The 21,393-nt window shown below is 37.4% G+C and overlaps 1 protein-coding gene across 1 annotated transcript in view; it reads left to right on the plus strand.

The window, feature by feature from the left end:
* REV3L (REV3 like, DNA directed polymerase zeta catalytic subunit) overlaps positions 1 to 21,393 on the plus strand; it is a 113,134-nt gene that overhangs the window by 85,230 nt on the left and 6,511 nt on the right. The window contains exons 19-29 of the mRNA XM_059467995.1: positions 3,071 to 3,186; positions 8,175 to 8,293; positions 8,978 to 9,096; positions 10,053 to 10,194; positions 14,055 to 14,299; positions 15,291 to 15,399; positions 16,249 to 16,455; positions 17,093 to 17,202; positions 18,226 to 18,340; positions 19,749 to 19,886; positions 20,688 to 20,878. Of these exons, the coding sequence (XP_059323978.1) occupies positions 3,071 to 3,186; positions 8,175 to 8,293; positions 8,978 to 9,096; positions 10,053 to 10,194; positions 14,055 to 14,299; positions 15,291 to 15,399; positions 16,249 to 16,455; positions 17,093 to 17,202; positions 18,226 to 18,340; positions 19,749 to 19,886; positions 20,688 to 20,878 (1,611 nt within the window). The remainder of the gene's footprint in view (positions 1 to 3,070; positions 3,187 to 8,174; positions 8,294 to 8,977; positions 9,097 to 10,052; positions 10,195 to 14,054; positions 14,300 to 15,290; positions 15,400 to 16,248; positions 16,456 to 17,092; positions 17,203 to 18,225; positions 18,341 to 19,748; positions 19,887 to 20,687; positions 20,879 to 21,393) is intronic.

Raw genomic sequence — 21,393 nt, forward strand, 5'->3', positions numbered from 1 at the left:
GTTCAACAGAATAGGATCTTGGTCTGCAAGAGATGACTAAAATACAAAGAATGGTTCACCTGAAGAGGCCTTTTTGTTCAATGACAATAGAGACCAGTTTAGAAAACTTGAGATGCCAAAATTAGCTGACATTAGACACTCCCCTTAATACATGGGTGGTATCTAGTTGGGATGGAAAAGCAAAGTAATGTGCTGTAAAGTGATAGCCTGTAAGTCAGTAATGTGCAATTACAGGTGATCCCTAATGGCCTGGATGAGCAAGACTGAGTTTTAAAAAAATATTTCGATTAATAAGCTTTCCAATCTGGATGTGGATTTACATAGAATTGTGTTAAAATATGTGATACTTCAGTTAGACACAATTTATTTCTAGAAGAAAAAGCATGTATCTGAAAACATCATAAACTAAAGAGCTTTTATGTCTTGTCCTATAAAAACACCTTCAAATCTGAAGGATACTAGAGAAACAGTTCTTGAGATTATATGCAGATGGATTACAGAGGACATTTTGTTCACTAGGTTAAAAGGTAATGGGAAAATTACCTCCAGAATTGATAAAATATATTCAGTTGCAGTAGTAATATAATAGCCCACTAATTTTGTTTAAGTAGGAAGTAAGAAAGGTAATGCCCTCTTTGGGCAAGTTACAACCCAAAGCAACTATCTTTCATCAGTTGATGAAGGACAAACTTCACCAACTTGCTGCTTCCAAACAGTTCTTATTTCTGTTCAGAATAGGCTTATAAGAGAAAGCAAATTTCTGGCATAATGAATATTGGTTTATGTTTTCTTAAGCAGTTCTTCACGAGTTTCTGATTCACATTTGCATCTATCATAGACCCCATCTGCATAATGCCTTGTCTTGTGTAAAATCTACAAGTATTCTCCATTTTGAATTATGTGATGCCAGTTTTCAAATATGATAACAAATGACTACTTCCCTAATTTTAATTAATCAGTACTGATTTGCCATATGCTAGGACCAGGAAAGTTTAGTTATTACAATAATTAATTTGAAAATATGTTAATTTTTATAATGTTTATTCTATGCCTGTATAAAACATGGCATAATTCCTTTTAATTTCAAAGCTGAAATTGAGCTATTAATAATTTTGAGCATCATTTCACAATCATTGTATGTTGAGCAGAGCAGCCAGCAGTCCTAACTCTTTTTGTCACTGGTTCTGCTGCTGGAACGAACTGCAGGCTAGTTTGAGTCATTTGTCCATAAATTGTTCCAAGTAGCTTTGGGGTTGTACCATTGGTAGAATAGGTTTCCATATTGAGTAAATTTACTGCTTCCACTCCTGGAAGCAGTAAATTTCCACCTCCAAAACCAAATAATTCTTCTTTTGACATGAACAGCAGATAGCAAGATATCCCCCAAATTCAAACTGCTAGTTCTTTTACTTTCTGTAGAATGGCAGAAATCAAAAACTTGCTTTAGAACCCCCTGCTTTAGGTAAAAATTGTATCAAAACCATTCCCTTACAAGTAGAAGTAGGTGATAAAGGGGATTTTTGCAACTTCTGACCAAAAGCCCAAATTTTAATAAAGAGACAGCCATGATGAGTAGCAGCATTCAACTATTTTTCATAGAAGGTCAGTGTCCATGGCAGAAGTGTGGAGAAACTGTTTTTTGGAGCTATTCTCCAAGTAATTAGTATCAACTCAAAGTGAGTTGTCATTGCCTTTGGCTAGGACACATAAGCAAGGAAGACACTTTCCTGATAAAGTCTGAAGCTTCATTTGTAATGTCTGTGATACAACTAACTGAGTATTCAGGGAAAGGGTGTTCTGTATTCAACAGTCAAGAAATGTTTGTATTTTTTTAATGTGTTCATGGATGCAAGGAGTACAGAGTTCCTGTTAGTAATCCAAGGCCCCTGCCCACTCTCTCCATAAACTAAGGTCTACAAGCCTGTACCCTGTTGTAGAGTTGGGCATAGACTGTGGTGTACAGGATCCTCAGCCCATCATCCATCCTCTACCTCCTCACAGCTGCCTTGATGTCATTCAGTTGTATTGAGTAGTGCCTGCTGCATCAAGGTTGGAAAATACTTTAAAAATCATTCAGTCTAACCAGGAAGCGGCTATTCATCCCACTGAAACTTCCTTTGTTTCCTTGCTGTAAAAATAACAGATATCTTATGTTACTTTGTCCGGTCTCTTTCTGCCCAACAAAATCATTCTTAGGCTGTTGACCAAATCACCAGATCATGACTTGGGGCTTTAATAGTGCCTGCTCAAAAGTTAGGTGATACTGGCTCCTCTGAGCTAACTCCTGCCTGTGCTTTGTCTTTAAAGCCACACTTTTTGTCCGGTCAAGTGAGGTTTACTTTGAGCCTGACTGGAAGTGATTGTGTCAGAAGTCAATTCTGACTTTATTATCATACCTGAGCCAGTTAGATTTTCCAGCTGGAAAGAGATACGGCATAAGATAAGTTTTTCTTGTGTGTCGTCTAGAAAGAAGGCTATCTAGAAAAAGGTATTTAAGGAGAACTGGTAGATACAGTTGCTTTTCTCTGTTTCAGTTTAGACAGCTCTCACTCAACTACAAATTGTAACTCACAATAAGGGGTGATCATTTAGGACCTGAAGTTCCCTCTGATTACTCAGAGTTATACTGCACTATGTGTGACACAATACTATCAGTAAACATTCCAGTTAACCTACTGGCAAATTCTCTTCCATAGGCATGGCTATAATTCACTGCACATCTGTCTCATGCTGCTAAGTTTCAGCTAATGCTTGATACTTCCTGATGCCATCAATAAAACCTCATGAGACCTCAGTTTTGTTCTTTATTTGTAAAGACCAAGAAAAAAAATTCCAGTGAAAATATCCTTTCTAAATGTTTTTGCCATTGAATGTTATTATAAACCCTAAAAGATTGCCTGCTTTGAATATTGTCTCCTAGTCCAGATGCTGCTTTCATAGAAACCGATTATGACTGCGCCTTTTTTAAACTCAACATAATTTGAATGAAATCCTGTTTATACTTTGTTCATGGAAAATATTTTTGTGAATTATATGAAGCTCATGTTTTCTTCTCCCCCTACCTCTCTAGATATGACCCAGACATTTTGCTAGGCTATGAAGTCCAGATGCATTCCTGGGGATATCTCTTACAGAGGGCTGCAGCACTGAATGTTGATTTATGCCAGATGATTTCTCGTGTGCCAGGTATGTTATTTGTTTAGGGCTTCAGTTCAGTTCCAGTAGAAGCAAGTTGAAATCTATGAACAAATTTAAAAAATAAATGCAGAGTATTCCTTCAGAAAGACTTTTTTTTGTTCTTGCTCCTGTGTTGTTAGTAGTATAATCACACATACCCCTGGTGTTTTCTGAATTTTCAAATTTGTGGCATATTCCACTTCCTGTGTTCATGAACCTGGACTTATATTCTATAGTTGTGGGTTAAGTTTCAGTTCTTAGAGGTGCTTCTGCTACCAAACCTTCTTTTGCTTTCCTTGGCTCCAGCCATTCAGAGTACCTACCATAATCATCATTTGTGATTTCTCTGGATGTAATACAAGAACATTAAAATGCTCCTGAGCAGCAATTGTCCTGGACAGCTTTGTAATAAAATCCTCACTTTCAATGACCATTCTTGTACTTTGGGCAAGTTTTATTGGGTCCAAGTGCTGATGCTTTCCTCCAGCATTCAGAAAAAAGTCTGTTTAGACTGGCAGGAAAACTTGGATGAGAATGGTAAGCATAGTGCCTATACTTAGTCAATCAATAGAAGCCATCATTCTGAAGAATGGAGTTAGTGAACAGCTAAATAAATGTTCTGTCGTACCTGAGAAGAGTCAGGATAACTTTATAAAATGAAAAAGTGTCTCAATAATTTGTTCTGGCTCTTTGCAGTCATCAGGGGGATGTGGATGAGGGAGACTTTAAAGATCAAAACAGTTAAAAAAGCTGGTTTTGCCAGCTGTACAGAAAAAAGCATCTGTACAGAAATTAAATTGCTATGAAATAAGAAGTCCATTACTGTGATTGTTCTAATAAAAACTTGAGCCTGTTGCTTTGTAATGGTTGCAAAAGCAAATGTTAGGAATTACAGAGCAAGGAAAATATAAAGCAATGAATGTATATGTAAAAAATGTAAAAATCTGTAGTGTGCTTGTACTTCAAATACCAAGGTTGTAGCCTCCTCATAACCTTCTTCCCATCAAAGTGGATATTAGGGAACTGGTAAAAATGAGAAGGGTTATCCAGATGTGTCTAATAATTTAGTAATTTGGTATTCCAGAAGAGACAAAACAGTGTAGGAACAGTAAAAGCCTGTGAAATATTGAGGGATGTAAAGGGAAATAGAGATTGGGTTTTCATGGTTATTTCCAATGCAAGAACTGGAAATCAAGTGAAGCTAGCAAGTGGCAGCTACAGAATAGAAGTTAATTTTTAGTCTCAGCATTGCTGAACTCTTTAGTTCCTGGTCATGAGATAGTACAAATGCTTATAGTGTACATTGCTTTAAAAGGAGATAAATTCTTGCAAGAAGAATCCATTTGGAGCTATGATATATGTGAAAATAATGTCTGGCCCAGGAAGCTGAAAATGATTGGAAGCTGGAAGAGTTTTAGGGAGAGTATCAGCAGCTGCTTCCCCCATCTTGAAGCACCTGCCTTTGAGTACATGACAGAACATAATACTGGGCTACTTTAATCTTTGAGCATACCCAGCACAGGAATCATCTTTTATGTAGTTGTCCTGTGTGCCAGGCCAGGAGAATATGTTGTTTTAGCAGCACTGTGTTCACACAGTCCTTCTTTGAGGCTTGAATATTTGTATACTCTTGATGCTTTCAATACTTATGATGTATCTGGAAAAGAACTGAGTTATAGAGTCCTCCCAGAGACAAGAAAACACAAGAAAAAAAATTGCATCTTCAGTTAAATGTTGTTGACAATTGAACTTTGGTAAATTTTTAAATACTTCATATATGAAAACAGGATCATGTGATAGTTTAAATATGAACAGGCTGTCAGTGCCCCTAAGTTTCTTTCTTCAGGACAAAGCTGTCAAATTTATTCTTCAGGAATAACAGCAGATTGCATGAACCTTGTTATTCAGTTTCCCTGATGGCTCAAATTGAGATGATACACTAGTTGCAATATAATACCTCTGGGTACAGTCTTCAAAGGTACTGAAGGATGTTCAGAAAAGTTCTTGACCCATTACATCTAAAGATGTGCAATGTCTGTATTAAGAGGAGCAGTAAGTGTTGTAGTCAAAGGTTTCTTAAAGCCACCAATAATCACAAAGATTTGCTGTTCCACTGTAGAAGTATGGCTGAACAATCTCTTCAGTTTGGGACATGTGTCTCTGCTGTTGCTCTCAAAGGCTGAGTCACAGTTGGTGTCTTGCAGGACTACTCTGTCTGCACTGTATTTGATACAGAACCAAACAATGAGCAAAGCTGTTAATAGTACCCATCTTCCTGACATAAGCTCTTCCTCAAGTTAATGATTTTGGGATACACATGAATGGGTCCTCAAAGAAGAAAGGGAACTGTATGGTTCCTAATGGTAATGTCCCCATGTATTTCACAGTCAGGTTTCCTTCTCTACAACCATGAAGCCCCACACAACATGGGTTCAGTTCTAGTGAAGGAAATCAGGATTGTAGCCCGTAACATTTTTGCACATGAAGTTCAAGTGAGCATGCAGAGCCCAGGCATGATCTGCACAGCCCTGGTGTTTGTAGTGCAGGTGTTCCTGTGCCAGCTGCTAGATGCATACTCATAAGTGGAATACATAACACTTAAAAATGTTTCTAAGAACTGCTGTTATTTTAAGGTAAGTGTTTGGTTTGTTTTGACAGAATTGCAGCAGAAAGATGAGAAAATGTTTACACTGATGAGCTCTTCCCAGAAATGTCATGCCATAAATGTCTTGCATGCATGACCATATACGTGCAAGTTGTTGTGTTCTCTGTTGCTTTTTGGCCTCCTTGTCCATGATTTTGACCCCATCTGTCTTCCTCTTGCTTTTCCAACCCCTGTGCTTCACATTTCCCTCCCTTCTTCACATGCTGTATTTTCAGAACAGGAACTGCTCCTTCAAGAAGTATGCTTCTCTTACCTCTTGTTGCAATAGAGATGGAAGGGACTTTTCCTTTCCTGTGATTTCAACTTAACAAAAAGAAAGCTGGGCTTCTCTCTGGTTTTGCTTTATTGGCTGAGTCTGATGCTGCCTCTGCCCTTTACAAGTGAACGATTCATAAGTCATAGGACACATCATCACAAGAGAAGTGCATACTATGCCTGTGCGTGGTGGCATTTTTTGTGTGCCCTCCTGGTTCCTCCTTTGCATCACAGCTCAAAGTTAGGGAGTGGGTAAGAGAGGATGAGAGGAGACTTCTTTTTATTTCATCTCATGCACTCGAAAAATAGGAGGAATGTCCTGTTCTGCTTCTTACCAGCATAGTTCCCAAAGAGGCTTACATGGTTCTGGTGACACATTTCCCACACCAGTTGTAAAGTAGCGCAGGTTTTTTGTAATATGGTGGTGCTCATCACAGGCAGAGTTCATCAGACAGTGGGTCTCCTTGTGATCACAGTATACTTTGCTGCCTGTTTTTTACCAGCAAGACATGAAGCAAAATTAATATAGGAAATCCCCTAAACAAATCAAAAGAGAACTGGGATGACACTGAAGAAAGTAGAACTAACCAATAGTTTCTACTTCCAGTAAAAAAAAAAAAGGAAGGGAAGAAAGGCAAGTTCCTCACTTTCACAGGAGATCCAGCATGTAGAAATGAAGAAAAGCACAAGAAAAAATGTTGCTACTTGGTGGGGCATTTTTTTCCGTCCAAACACAGGAAGATAAATTGCTGGCTTTTCTCCTTAAAAATCTGAAACAATAAGGAGGTTAAAAAGATAGTATGCATTTTAATGAAGTGTACAAAAGGTCTGCTAAATTTTGTCAAGGATCTGGGATTTACTAATAGGGCCAGTAAATGACAAATAGGTTTTTTTAACCATATTTTCATTTATATGGGACACATTTAAAGATCAACATACAAAATTAGTCTGTGTTATGTTGTTTCACAACTATTCTGCAGCATTTCAGGCAATTTTTACTTCTGTCATGAAGGGTAAATGTGCTTCATGACTGTCTGAGGATCTAATTGTTCAGTTCTGATCATTATTGCAAAGCAGTGTGTATCCACACTTCTACACTCTGTGTCCAAAATGTTCTGCTCTTTATTATCAGGGTACTGTACAGACTGTGCTGTACCTGATAAATGAGTGCTGGTAGAATACAAAGCAACCAGCAGTTAAAAAATGGGTATGGATTTAGAATTGTGAGTAAATTGCCTTGAAGTGATTTCTCTCCTGTTAAACTAATAAGCCTGAGGATCAGTATGTTTTCATAATGGATTTTAGTCTGTGTGGTACATTTTAAAAAACATCTTTGTAAACTCTGGACAAAACACCAAAACTGTAGACCTAAAATGGCTGGGAAAAAGATGGTTTAAAGAAAGGCATACCAAAAAGACTGCCTTCTCTTGTGCTGCAGTATTCCAAAGCATGACAAAAATCAAGGATGGCGAAAGAGGATATATTTCTCTACTTTAGACACTGCTGTCTCACAGAAAGATTTAGAGTGCTGCTTCTGTATCTGCATTGGTTCCTTCCTATTTCCTTCTCCCTGTGCTATGCAGAAGTTATTTCTACTTACTCCCACAGCTGTGGGTTTGCTTATACTGTATGAAAGAGACTGAATTTTCTCTCCCATGACCTGGTTCAATCTGTGTAAGATCGTTGCAAGTGAAGCCTGGAGTTATAAACTCCTTAGAGCAGAAATTACTTTTTTCTTAATTATATTTTTTATGTTGTGCACTACTGCATGTGCAGCTCAAGGAACATTCAGCATTGCATAACCAATATATTCACTATGGAGAATATATTGCCTTGGACACTATTTCAGTGAAACCAAAGTAAGAGTTCTCTGTAAAGGGCAAGAGCAGAAAAATGTGTGGGGGGGGTTCATGTAAAGATTGTGTGGATGACTAGTAAATAAATAATTTTGTGGAAACAGCAGTAATCTTTATGAATTCTTACTTTTCTGGAGAGCACAAATTGGAAGAGGGATGGTTTGATCTGGTCTTGACTGTCTTATAACTTGTCTAAATAGATTCTCCTTTAATGTCTTTAGATGAAAATAAAGAGAACAGATTTGCCACTGAGCTGGATGAATATGGAGCGGATACAATGAGTGAAATAAATATTGTTGGGCGAATTGTCTTGAATATATGGAGAATGATGAGACATGAGGTAAATTTTTTAAAAGGCTAATGCTTTGATTTACTGAGTTTTCTAATTATTGCAGACTTAGTTGGAAGTTTCATGTAACTTGTGTAACTTCTACAATTTTTTTCTTTAGACACCTTTTCAAATGGAGTGGTTTGTCAGTTTCTGAGAATAGATTTTGTGTATCTCTAAACTGTAAAGACCTGAAGTCTTTATTTTTCATTAATGTTTCTTAATGATACTCCTTTTCAGTAATTTGTGGGTTTTGAGAACAACTTACTTGTTTTAGGAATTTGTCTAGTATGGTGCTTTTAGTACAATAAGTACTTGAGCATATTTTAAACTGTCAGGGTTTTTTTGGGTTTTTTTTTTGTTTGTTTGTTTGTTTCTTGGTTTGGATTTTTTTTTTTGTTCCATTTATAACTTTCCATTTAATACTCAAATAGCCCAGTCTTTACAAATCTTGTTCTGACCAAGTTCAGACCTGATCTTTATGAACTACTTAATTCTGCATATTCTTTTCAATTGATAAGGGATGCTTTTTCCTGACTTGTAAATAGTTAGGGATTTCTAAGAATAAAGACTAACTTTTTTAACAAAATATTAACAAAAAGTTAATAAATCTAGTTCTTGCAGTTTTTGAGAAGTAGAGATTTTTCAATTATGAGAGCTATCATGCATCTTGACATGTCCACTGTGCTTTCCTAGGTGAATCTAACAAATTACACTTTTGAAAATGTGGGCTTTCATGTTCTTCATCATCGTTTTCCTTTATTTACATTCCGAGTTCTGTCTGATTGGTTTGACAGTAAGGCAGATGTCTACAGGTAATGATCTATTAATTCATTTTGTTTGCTGTTTTTAAGGCCAGATTCTTAACATTGGATAGGTGTAAGATAAAGCCACAATAGGAAGAAATAATCAATTTAGCTTAGGTACTAGAGCAGTGTATATACAGCAACATGAGCTTATTTACTTGGATATTCTGTTGTATAGTTATACCCTCAATATTACAGTGAAATATTTTCAGTTACATTTTCAACATACCTGAATAGATGTATACTGTTTTGAAGTTCTATAATGTCTTTATTCTATTTTGTATATGCTATTCATTAGAAGGGCTTTTAATGAACTGCCAGGCTTCTGTTTTACTTCAAGTGCATGTCAAGCAGGCTTAAAAGTATTACAAAACAGTGCACAAAATGTTAAGACAGTAGCTATAGCTGCTTAAAAATACCTTCATGTGACATGTATCACATTCAGCTTCACTCTTTTTGAAGCAATTTGGTATTATGTGATATGAACAATTTATGAAACTGTATACTGATCTGCACGTTGTTTGTGACATACATAAAATTTCTGTAAAGGTTTCTGTAGGTAAGTGGAAACATGATTTATACTGAAATTATGAATTTATGTTCAGCTGTGGTAGGCATTCTTAATACAGAAGGATGTTTCCACAAAGGTCCAGTTAAAAAACATGTAAAGTGATGAGAGGGTAGTTGTGTCTGTTTTGGTAATTCTTTGGGGCAGTGAGGAAAACAGGATATATTGAGTCATTGCAAGGTGCTTAACAGTAGCTTGCTGTAACACAAGGTGTGTATGTCTTTAGAATACCTAAGTGTATATTTACATATGCCACACTTTTGAAAGAATTGTATGAAAGTGTTCTAGAGGAAAATTTTATTTGCTGTTTTGTTACAAGTTACCATAAAAATAATTTGTCTTAGTTGAAAGAGCAGCAGTCTTCTGATTGTTTGTAACGAGGTGTTCACTCTGACAGATGGAAAATGGTTGATCATTATGTTAGCCGGGTTCGTGGGAATCTCCTCTTGTTAGACAAACTGGATTTGATTGACAGAACAAGTGAAATGGCAAGAGTTTTTGGCATTCAGTTCTTACATGTATTAACAAGAGGCTCCCAGGTAAGACTTCATTCTCCTTATAATTCACAAAACCAAAATAGTTTTTACAAAATGTTCTAGTTATTTGGTAACTTCTCAGTCCATATGTGTATTTTCATAGGGTCACAGAAGGCTGTTAACATGAATAAACATGAAATTGAAACATAAAGAATACCATGCAATCTATTATTGCTTCTTTGGAATTGCCTAGTCTCAGAGGTTAAAAATAGGTGTTAAAAATAGAGTTCCCCAAATGTAATCACACCAGTGAATATCTTCTACTGCCTTCAGGAGCACTAAGCTTTCCCTTTGAGCTGGTATTGTTCACACTTACACGAGACTGAAAATGAGTGCTTTCTAAAACATTAAGAAATATAATTAACCATGTTTTAGAAATATGAGATTAGTTTCTTTCAGAGCAGACAAAGCAGCATTGAGTATGTTCTAAGTGACATTTCTGGTGCAGCAGACCTCTGGGTGAGATTTTACACTAAGACAAGAGGGGCTCTGGCTTTATTAAATACATGTCATGCAAGATGTTTGTGGTTCTATTATTTTGATACCAGCATCAGAGAGAAAAGGGAGCAGAGCAAGATGTGTACTTTGTTTGGGAGCCCAGCAGTCTCCAGTAATACCAAAAGCTTTCCTTGCCCAGATTGTGAGTGACTGGGCTAACTGAACTGCTTTCATGGCAACATGTGAGACCTGAGCAGCACCTGAAATGAGAGTCAGATGCTCTGTCATGTGTTACAACTCTTCTGTTATCATAAGCCAGCAAGATACAGGAGTGTCTGAAGCTGCAGTTTCCTTAACAATTCAATGCTATTAAAAAACTTTAGCCACCTTTTTTTCTTAGACTGCAATTGCCTGTGTCATCTCTTGACTCAAATCAGGTTCTTGTTGGTCTTTCTGGTAATGACCCTGTATTTGGGGGGAAAGGGGAGCAGGCTGGCAGGCACCATCAGCAGAACCATGGCAATATTCAGCAGGTATTTGCCAGTTTAGCTCCCTGATCTGGTTCACCATACTATTAGAAAATACCACTGTTGGAGCAAGGGAAGAGAAATGCACAGTTAGGGACAGGGAGTGTGGGACTGGCATACTGCCAGCATAGATATGCTTAAACTGTCATGATTGCAGCCCACAAAGACTGTTCTGCGTGTCATTTTCTCAGATGTCTGTGAGTGGGAGTGAGCAACAGAAGCATGCTGCATTTTCTATCCTGACTGTTCTTTTCTCTTCCCTTCTGTGCACGTATGTTCTGTTTCCATTGAAACTTTCTAGACCAAAAAAAAATGGCACTTGCAACAAATCCCAGTCACCTCAAATAATTTTTTTTTCACACGGAAGAGTCACTACTCTTTATGAAGATACTCCCCCATAGCTGAAAAACATGTTAAAATGGAATAATAAGAACAGATTTCAGATATTTCATTTTTCCATGTTCAAATCTCTCATTGACTTTTACAATAACTTTTTTAAAGTATTTTTGTTTATTGTATTAAGCCATCTCTAACATTTCTTAGTAGACTAAACAAAATCTAACAAGAGGTGGTCACAGGCATTTCAGATAACTAGTCAGATGTTTGGAGAACTTGCTGGTTTTTGCACAGGAGTCAGCAAGGCTCATTGAGAGAGCTTTAAACTTGATTTGGAGGGTGAAAGGAATAAGATCAGGCTCACTAGAGATAAACCGGGGAGCATCACACCAGTGGCTGAGAAACAGTGTCCTAGCAAAGTCCTTAGTCTGCTGTCTCAGTGGAGGTAAGGGCTGGAGATCCACATGGGAGCAAAGGCAAAAGGATTATTGATGTGTTAGGAACCACAGATGCACCTGAGAATGGTCCCTGAGAGGGATTAGGGCTTGTCCCCCTGCCTAAAAAATGGTGGTAGCATCAATAGCCCAGCTGAGGTGCATCTGCACCAGTGCGCTCAGCATGGGCAACAAACAAGAGGCCAGTCCTGGTTTGTGTCTTACTGATGATCTGGGCAACGGGATCCAGTGCTCCTTTAGTCGGTTTGCAGACAACTCCGAGTTGGGAGGGAGTGTTGCTCTGCTGGAGGGTAATAAGGCTCTAGAAAGGGATCTGGACAGGCTGGGTCAATGTGCTGAGGCCAGTTTTGCCCTTGGCGCCCAACAACCCCATGCAGGGCTGCAGGAAGAATGGCTGGAAAACTGCCCAGAGGAAGAGGACCTGGGGTGCTGGTCCACAGCAGCTGAACATGAGGCAGTGTGTGTGCCCAGGTGGCCAAGAAGGCCAATGGCATCCTGACCTCTGTCAGAAACAATGTGGCCAGCACCACCAGGCTGTCCCTCTGTACTCAGCACTGGTAAGGCCACACCTCTAATCCTGTGTTCAGTTTTGGGCCACTCACTACAAGAAGGACATTGAGGGGCTGGTGCGAGTCCAGAGAAGGGCAGTGAAGCTGGTGAAGGCTCTGGAGAACAAGTCCTGTGAAGAGCAGCTGAGGGAGCTGGGGGTGTTTACCCTGGAGAAAAGGAGGCTCAGGGCTGCCCTTAATGCTCTCTGTGACTCCCTGAAAGGAGGCTATATTGAGGTGGGGGTCAGTCTCCAAAATAAGAAACAATAGGACAAGAGGAAATCGCCTCAATTTGATCTCTGGCTGGTTTAGATTGGGTATTTATTTAAAAAATTTCTTCTCCGAGAGGATAGTCAGACATTGGAACAGGCTGTCCAGGGTCACCATCCCTGTACAGTGGTGCTTGGCAGCGTTGGGTTAACAGTTGGATTTGGTTGATCTTAGAGGTCTTTAACAACCTAAATTCTACAACGCTATGAAAACCAGAGAGAAAAACCCAAAATCTACCTCTTGCCAGAACCAGTCCCTGACCTCCTTGTCATACATCCATGTTCATCACTGGACACAAATTAATATGCAATTAGTGCAAGGCAGCAATAGCAGTTCATGTTGCTCCCTAACAACACATCAAACCCCAACCTCTGTTTAAGGTGCAGGATCTTGTTAAGGCTGTTGGTTCTGTAAGCTCATTTATAATTTCAAGGTTAAAGAAATTATATCTAACCCATTCAGTACAATGATTGAATACATAGTGTGTCAGGCAGATGGTCTTTAATAGTGATTTTTTACAAAGCACAGGATTTTACTATTATGTAGAATTGTTCTTTGATATTTTGGGATTTTTCAGTCCCTTGCCACCCATGTATGTAGTTTTCACACCATGTATTATGTTTTCAGCTATTTTGGTTTTTGTTCTGAATGGACACAGTGCATACCTGCCCATTTGTACTTGTAAAGCCTTTACTAAAGCATTGAGTACTACACAAATAAATAGGGCTGAGGTTTTTTTCTCTTGTTGCCAGCTACACATACAACATTTTGTGGTATCTTGAACAGGGTTTGTTGTTTTATGCTTCCTGTTCTGCTTGTGGTATCGGGGAGAAAGCAGGATACCCAGTGGATTTACTGCATATTAGACTTTGTTTTCTTCAGTGATCTGCAGATCTGACAGTAGTACAGTTTAGCAAATGCTCATTCACTGACAGTAGTATGGCCATCCACATACATTGTTGAAGCCTGTTGGATGATTATTTTTTCCATATATAAAAAGTACTCAATTTTCAACGATTTGGGCTAAGTGAAGACGAAACAGGTGGAAAAGTTCTACTCTGTGTAATACAGAGTACAGAACCATAGAACAGTTAGGGTTGGAAGGCACCTGAAGATGATCTAGTGATATAAAATACAATTAAAATATACCTTAAGAGCATGGCTGTTTATTTTGGAAAAGTAGTTAATTGTACTTTAAAATCAGGCAATGCAAGTGTGTGTTTGCACTAGTTAATGCAGGTTTGCTCTGCCCTTTTGATGCCAATGGTTATACCCACACTGATTTGCAGTACCGTGTGGAGTCGGTGATGCTGCGCATTGCAAAGCCCATGAACTACATTGCTGTGACTCCCAGTGTCCAGCAGCGAGCTCAGATGAAAGCCCCACAGTGTGTTCCCTTGATCATGGAGCCCGAGTCCCGCTTCTACAGCAACGCTGTTCTTGTCTTGGATTTCCAGTCCTTGTATCCTTCCATTGTCATAGCGTACAACTACTGCTATTCTACCTGCCTGGGACATGTTGAGAACTTAGGAAAGTAAGTTGTTACTCTTTTCTCATGATCTTTGATTCTGTAGATACTTGAGTGTCTTTTCTGAAGTACTGAGAACCCCTGGTTGCCATTGGAAACAGTGGGCACGTATGAATAGCACCATTTTCTGTTACACAATACAGATGATAAAAATCTACCATGTGGGTGTGTGCACATGTTATACACATACATATAAAAATCAATATGTATTTTTAATTAAATATAGAATTAGACTCTGTTCTCTTAAAAACCCCTGGAAACAACTCTGTGCATGTGTGTATGTACACCTCTTTGATTATTGTGGTGATGCCGGTTTTTAATATTGTTTCAGAACAAGTTAAAATTACTGTAAATCCACCATCTGTCTTCAAAACTAGACTGGGGTTATTCCTTAATGAATTAGGATTGTTTGTGTATCGCTTGTAGTTCACTTTGGTTCTAATTACTAAAAATTAAAAGGTACAATTGAGTTATTCTTTGTAGCATCTTATCTTTTATTGAGCTTAACAGTTACTCTGTTAAATGGAGAAAGATCTCACTGCTCGTTATAATTACCTCTGTAAAACAGTATTTTGAAGAATGGAAAGATGCCTGCAGTAATTGCTAGGTGTCACCATCAGGTTTTCAAGTTCTTGATTTGAAATTCTGAATTTGTAGGAAGAAAGTGCAGTGTGGTACTTGGTAAACATGGATGGTTTCCATAGGGGATTACAGTACTGAGTACATACCTCCACTAATTCAGTATTTGGTAATAATTCATAACACAGAGCAGAATTTATAAATTATGCATGTGTTGGAATTTAGCTGTTTATTACTACTTTGTTCCTAGAACCTTCTGTATGTAGCTAAGAAATTTGAAATTATGTTGTGTTTGTTTACACTTGAGTTTATTCTGTCCTTGCTGGCATTATTAGCATTTTAATGTGAGCTGATGTTTTCACTTGATTAGTCTGTAAATGAATGAATTGTCTTCATGTTTAAATTTTCTCTTTATTAGGTATGATGCATTCAAATTTGGCTGTACATCTCTGAGAGTACCTCCTGACTTACTCTACCAGATTAGACATGATATCACAGTGTCACCCAGTGGAGTAGCTTTTGTCAAGGTAATGATGTTAGTGCCCTGTGACAGCATTTTCACTGCCTGTTGGCTCACTTAAGATCAAATTGATATTGTAGTTTATATTTTGCTGCATTAAGAGCTGACAGAAAGGGGAGGTTCATTCTTTCATTTCACAATGTTTTTGCTATTTGTCAGTGCTGAACTTCTGGCATCTCAGGAAGTAAAATGTCTCTATGCTTTCCTTTATACTGAAGGCTTATTTCATCTATAATTAAACTGTATTTTACTTGTGCAGTTTGGGGATCAAACAGTAATTATCTGTGTGTAACAATTCATTTTTCTCCTGTCTGTATAGCAGAATGCTTTCTTAGAAAAAGAGTAATGATTTCAGAAATGAGGGTCTCTGACTTGCTTTCCATTGTTCTCATTTTGTAATGTGTCCTGCTGGCTGATGTGTAATGAATATGGCCTGGAGCTATTAAAAATATTTAGGCAATCACCAGCATACCTGTATTTAATGTAAAACAAAAAGTAAAGAATATTTGCAGAATTTTTAAAAGATAATGTTCCTTCATCATTTAATACTTTGAGAATTAACAGCTAAATATTGAAGTCCCATTTTAGTTAATAAGTTTATCTAAACATTGCATCAGCAGGGCTGATGAATACAAAGAACAAAAAGATATTTGTTCTGTCCTTAAGAGCTTTGCCTGTATTCTAGGTTCCTTGTAATATTTGTGAGAAAGGCCAAACTGTTGGTGGCTGGGGCATCTTGCTAGTTAATTTGTCTTCCTGTCAGTGGTTAACTAACAGTTCTGGGGTTTGATTTCACTCCTGACTGTTTCTGTTGGGCTTTCTAACACCATGTTTTTCTTTGTTCCCTTTATGGCAGCCATCAGTAAGAAAGGGTGTGCTGCCAAGGATGCTAGAAGAAATCTTGAAGACCAGGATAATGGTGAAACAGTCAATGAAGGCTTATAAGCATGACAAGGCTGTGACTCGAATGCTTGAAGCTCGTCAGTTGGGTCTTAAATATATAGCTAATTTTACTTTTGGCTATACTGCTGCTAATTTTTCTGGAAGAATGCCATGCACTGAGGTAAGGGTTGCGGGTAAAAATGTATTAAAATGTTGGAAAGACACTAGTCAGATAACATAATATTATTATTTGAAACAAGCTAAATACTTTCAGCAAAGCTGCTTTTATTAGTAGTACTGAAAATCAGCAACTTAGAATTTATTTCTGATCTTCCAGGAAAATATAAAGCTTGTCTTCTTCCTGTAAAGAAGCATTTGGAGTTGGCATTTCTGTAGAACTGTTTCCAAAGGTAGATTGGATTACAGTTCTAGTAGTGGAAGTTAAATAAAACATTGTAGGTTTTATTTCGTTTTCATGGGAATCGGCAGAATCCAAAAACTAGAGAAAATTATCCTGAGCAGTCTTGTCTTGCTCCATAGATTTTTTAATATATATTATAAACTTCTTTAGAAGTTTAAAACAGATTCTCCTTTATTTTAATACTTATTAGTTGTTGATCATTTTTCTTTAAGTTCTTGTTATTTTGGGGTAAGTTAAGCGACCTTTTTATTTATTATATGTATTTAAACCATTAAATAAAATATATTATCTCAACACAGTGATTTTTATAACAAGATCAAGCATGATTAGACTGTAGTTACCAAGAGCTAGTATTTGGTTTAGCAGTAGAATAAAGATTTTCAATCTAACTTTGCAGATTGGAGACAGCATTGTCCACAAAGCCAGAGAAACATTGGAGCGTGCCATTAAACTGGTGAATGATACAAAAAAATGGGGTGCTCACGTTGTATATGGTGATACAGACAGGTAATTCATGATCTGCTTCTTGAAATGTTTTAAAATCATAACAGTTCTTCATAGATAGATAGATTTTGCTTTTGTCTCAGCAAGACAAATTTATGATGCTGAAAAGGGTATGTGGATCTTCTTTGGATGTTTCTTACTGCCTTGCAGAATATGCAAAGTGAATAATACTGAGTTTGCTCAGGTTTCTTTAAGTACTTTAAAGGTTTCATTTCTTTTGAAAATTATGTGGAATAGAAAGGGGGGAGGGAATATTTTTTCAGTTGTGAATTAATACAAATCTAGTTTACCAAATTATTATTATTTTTGTGCCTGCTTCTGATGCCATTTTTATTTTTGAAAATATAGTATGTATAACAGTAGGCATTGCACCTCGAGGCAGGCGCTGTTTTAAGCTTCAGAAGTGGATACAATTCAAAAGCAGCCACCAGAGCATACAGAGATATTATTAGGCTGCCTGACATACATTTTCTCAGTCAGTCTTTCATCTAAATAATAGCCATGCTCTAGGCATATCCATCTCTGTTCCACACTTGGATAATTTTTCAGCCATTGGGAAACAAAGCTTGTCTGGCTGTCCTTTCTTAATAACTTATGAATCCAGTGACTGATTTCATCTGGATCTGATAAAAGACTTAATATTTCAAAGATACTGAATTCATAGTGCTTTCATTTAAAAAAAAAAAAGTTGGAGAAAGGAAGTAAAATCCTGCTGCTTCCCATAGTGGGGGAAAAATGGTGTACCAGAGCTCTTTGCAATACTTCCCTGGGAACTCCAGTTTTGTAGTGTGTGGGCGCAGTCCATTTCCTGCCTCATCAGATTGTCACAGCATTCAGTAGCCCTTTGGCACTCCTCAGCTCATGCTGAACACTGAAGTTTTTCAGATTTTTGGCTTTTCTAGCTGAAGAAGGAGAATACAACTCAAAATAACACCCCTGCCTTGCTACCAGGAAACTATAGTGTATGGTTTTCAGGAACTATGTTGAATAGATTTGCATTCACTTCCTGTGTCTGATTTCTTGTAGCATGTTTGTACTCTTGAAAGGAGCCACAAAGGAGCAGTCTTTTAAGATTGGTCAAGAAATTGCTGAAGCTGTAACAGCAACAAATCCCAAGCCTGTTAAACTGAAGTTTGAAAAGGTAAAAGAAAAGTATTTTGCTTGAAATGTTTTGGTGTTATCAAACCAACAACAACAAAACAAAAACTAAACAAAAAAAGCCAAAAAAAAGTTGAAGATAAAATATTTTTCTGAACCTAATGTACGTAAGGATAAACAAGTCATGTGCTGTTTCTGTAGATATATTGCAAGCTCCTTAATGCCTCAGGGACCTTTTCAGAGGAACACTGTAGTGTGAACAATAAAGAGAAATATTCCTAATTTCACATTAGTGGCTTGTTGTGCTGGCAGCATCAGGCAGTTTGAATTCCTGTCTCATCAGTTTTGAAATATCTCCCTGACTTTGGGATTGTATACCTACAATTGAATCAATATGGGCAACTTAGCAGAGGAAATATTCACCATCCCCAGTTCCAGTGCATTAATTACAAACCTGATATTTATTTTTCAGCCTGTCTTAGCACACTCACTTCAGCATATGTCCACATGATACATACACCTCTAAAATGAAAAGTCATTAAAATCTATTCATTAGGCTTCTAAAAGAAATATTAATCACAACAAATCTTTATAAAAGAGTAAGGCAATATGTTAATGATTTTGCTGGAAGTTTGTCACTGCAAAGTCATTAGCAAGGTGTTCAGGTCAGTCAGCATTAGTTCAGGTGGTCTGGATATTTTTAAAATACATACCTGACTCGACAAGGTCAATCAGAATTTTTAAGCCTGAGGCAACCTAAACTCACTGTTCCCTCTTCCATGAGAGTCAGGAAGATGTGGTGTTGTTCTAGTAACACTACAAAGAAGAAATTGTTCTCCATTCTTTCATTTCAAAGTATTCAAGGAATGCTTACCACAATCAAGAATCAAACAAAGAGGTTGGAGAAAACAAGCAAAAGAGACCATGACCCTTAAAATCCATTCCTGAGAAAACTGTTCTCCAAACACAGGAATTTAAAAAGCATATTTGCTCCAAATGGAGATACTAGCAGATTTTTGGCATCTCCTTAAGTCTGAAAACAGAAAGTTCTAAGCCACTACTTGTGCTGGGAGCATTTTCCTCTGATGTTTAAAATGACATTTTCTTTATAAGAAAGAATGATAATAGAGTTACATTAGAAATGGTGACAGGTGCAATCCAGAAAAGTAAAGGTACTTGCAACATTGTATACTGTGTGTCACTTTCCATCTGAGCTTCAGCTAAATGAAATATAAAGTGATTTAAGAATGGAACACCACAGAATCCCAACTTCTTCAGCCATCCTTTAAGAGTCCTCTGATCTATTTTATCAGTTGTAATGATTTAACAAAAAAAAAAAAGCAAACGAACTAGCAGACCGCAACAAAACAACAAAGCACAGTATTCCTTAGGAAACCCTCTATGTTCCAAACACATTCCAGACTGGGCTGTCTTCTTTCTAAACATTCCAGGTCTACTTGCCATGTGTCCTGCAAACTAAGAAGAGGTATGTGGGTTACATGTATGAAACACTGGACCAGAAGGACCCAGTATTTGATGCAAAAGGCATAGAGACAGTCCGAAGGGACTCCTGTCCTGCTGTTTCCAAGGTAAACTATTCATAGATTTCTTCCTGAATGAAATTGTAATCTTCTGTTCTTTTATTTGTCCTTTCTCAGAGTTTCTAGTCCTTTGAGTTGTCTTAATCTTCATCTGTTTTTCTTGTGTGAGCTATTTGAAAGATAAATTGAAGATCTTTTACAGCATTACAAGAATTTGTATTTTACAGCTTATATTTCATCCCATAAAAAGCCATTGGCCCATGTAAGCCCTCTCAAAGACCATTCTTGATCCAGTTCACTTCATCTGGAGCTATTACTGCCAGATGAGTGGGACACACTGATCTGTCTTCCAGATAGCTCACTTACATAATTCTAGTTCAGCTAAGCTTTCCCTTAAAATACCCTTTTTTTGCCTGTTTATTTTAAGCTGTGTATTGAGAGGTTAAACAGAAATTAGGAAATATTGTCCTTAGCCAAATTAAAAGACATTTATGCCAGTAAAAAAGATAGTAACATAGAGGGGTAAAGTCATGGCAAAATATTTTAGATGGCAGGGTAAAAACATCTTCTCTCATACTTTGGAAACTTCTATAATTGTTGAAAAAATCTTAGTGCTGGAGTATGGATGATGTCATGGAAGATGTGGCAAACTGAGGAGAAAGTTGTCCAGTAATGTGTTTATGAATGTCTTTGAGTGAAAGGCATTGCAACCTATCAATATCCTGGTTCACCACTGCTTTTTCTAAGCACTGTATTTGTATTTCCATATAATTTTCTGAATTAATTGCAATTAATTCTTTTTTATTCAAACATACATGTTTTTCTCACCTTTCTCTTTTGGTTGTAAAGATACTTGAGTGTTCTATCAAGCTGCTGTTTGAAACACGGGACATAAGTCAGATCAAGCAGTATGTTCAGAATCAATGCATGAAGTTACTGGAAGGAAAAGCCAGCATGCAGGACTTCATCTTTGCAAAAGAGTACAGAGGGAGCTCAGCATACAAACCTGGAGCCTGTGTACCTGCTCTGGAAATCACCAGGTAATGAGATCAAAAGTTCTAATCACAGATATTTCTTATCTTGACCTTTCTGCTGACAGGTTATGGGTAGGAGCTCATAGGTTTTTTGTCTTGATCTTTGCATTGACACATTAGATAGCAGATTGTGGATATTTTTTCTCTTGACCTTTGTACTGTCAAGTTACAAATAGCAGTCAGTTGTCTTCTTCAAATACTGTTGAAGCAGTTGTCCCTAAATTTCTTCTGTGTGTGAAAGGAGATGGTCCTGGAAATAGGCAGACATGCAAGAGGAAAGTCTTGTCAGGACACTGATAGTGTGTTCATTTCTGTTACTTACAGCTTGGGTTTTGTACAAGGGCTGGACTCTCCAAGATTATTCATCTCTCCCAGTTATTAAATATGTTACAGATTGTGACAGTTGTGTCTCTTAGTGCTGTGAAATACATTACCAGGCATAGTTTTTCATTTTTAATAAAGTACCTTACCTAAAGTTAATATTTCATCCTGTTGATATCCTTGATCAGTAATAGAAAAGT

Source organism: Ammospiza nelsoni, chromosome 3 (assembly GCF_027579445.1).
Source record: "Ammospiza nelsoni isolate bAmmNel1 chromosome 3, bAmmNel1.pri, whole genome shotgun sequence".
Taxonomy (NCBI): Eukaryota; Metazoa; Chordata; class Aves; order Passeriformes; family Passerellidae; genus Ammospiza; species Ammospiza nelsoni.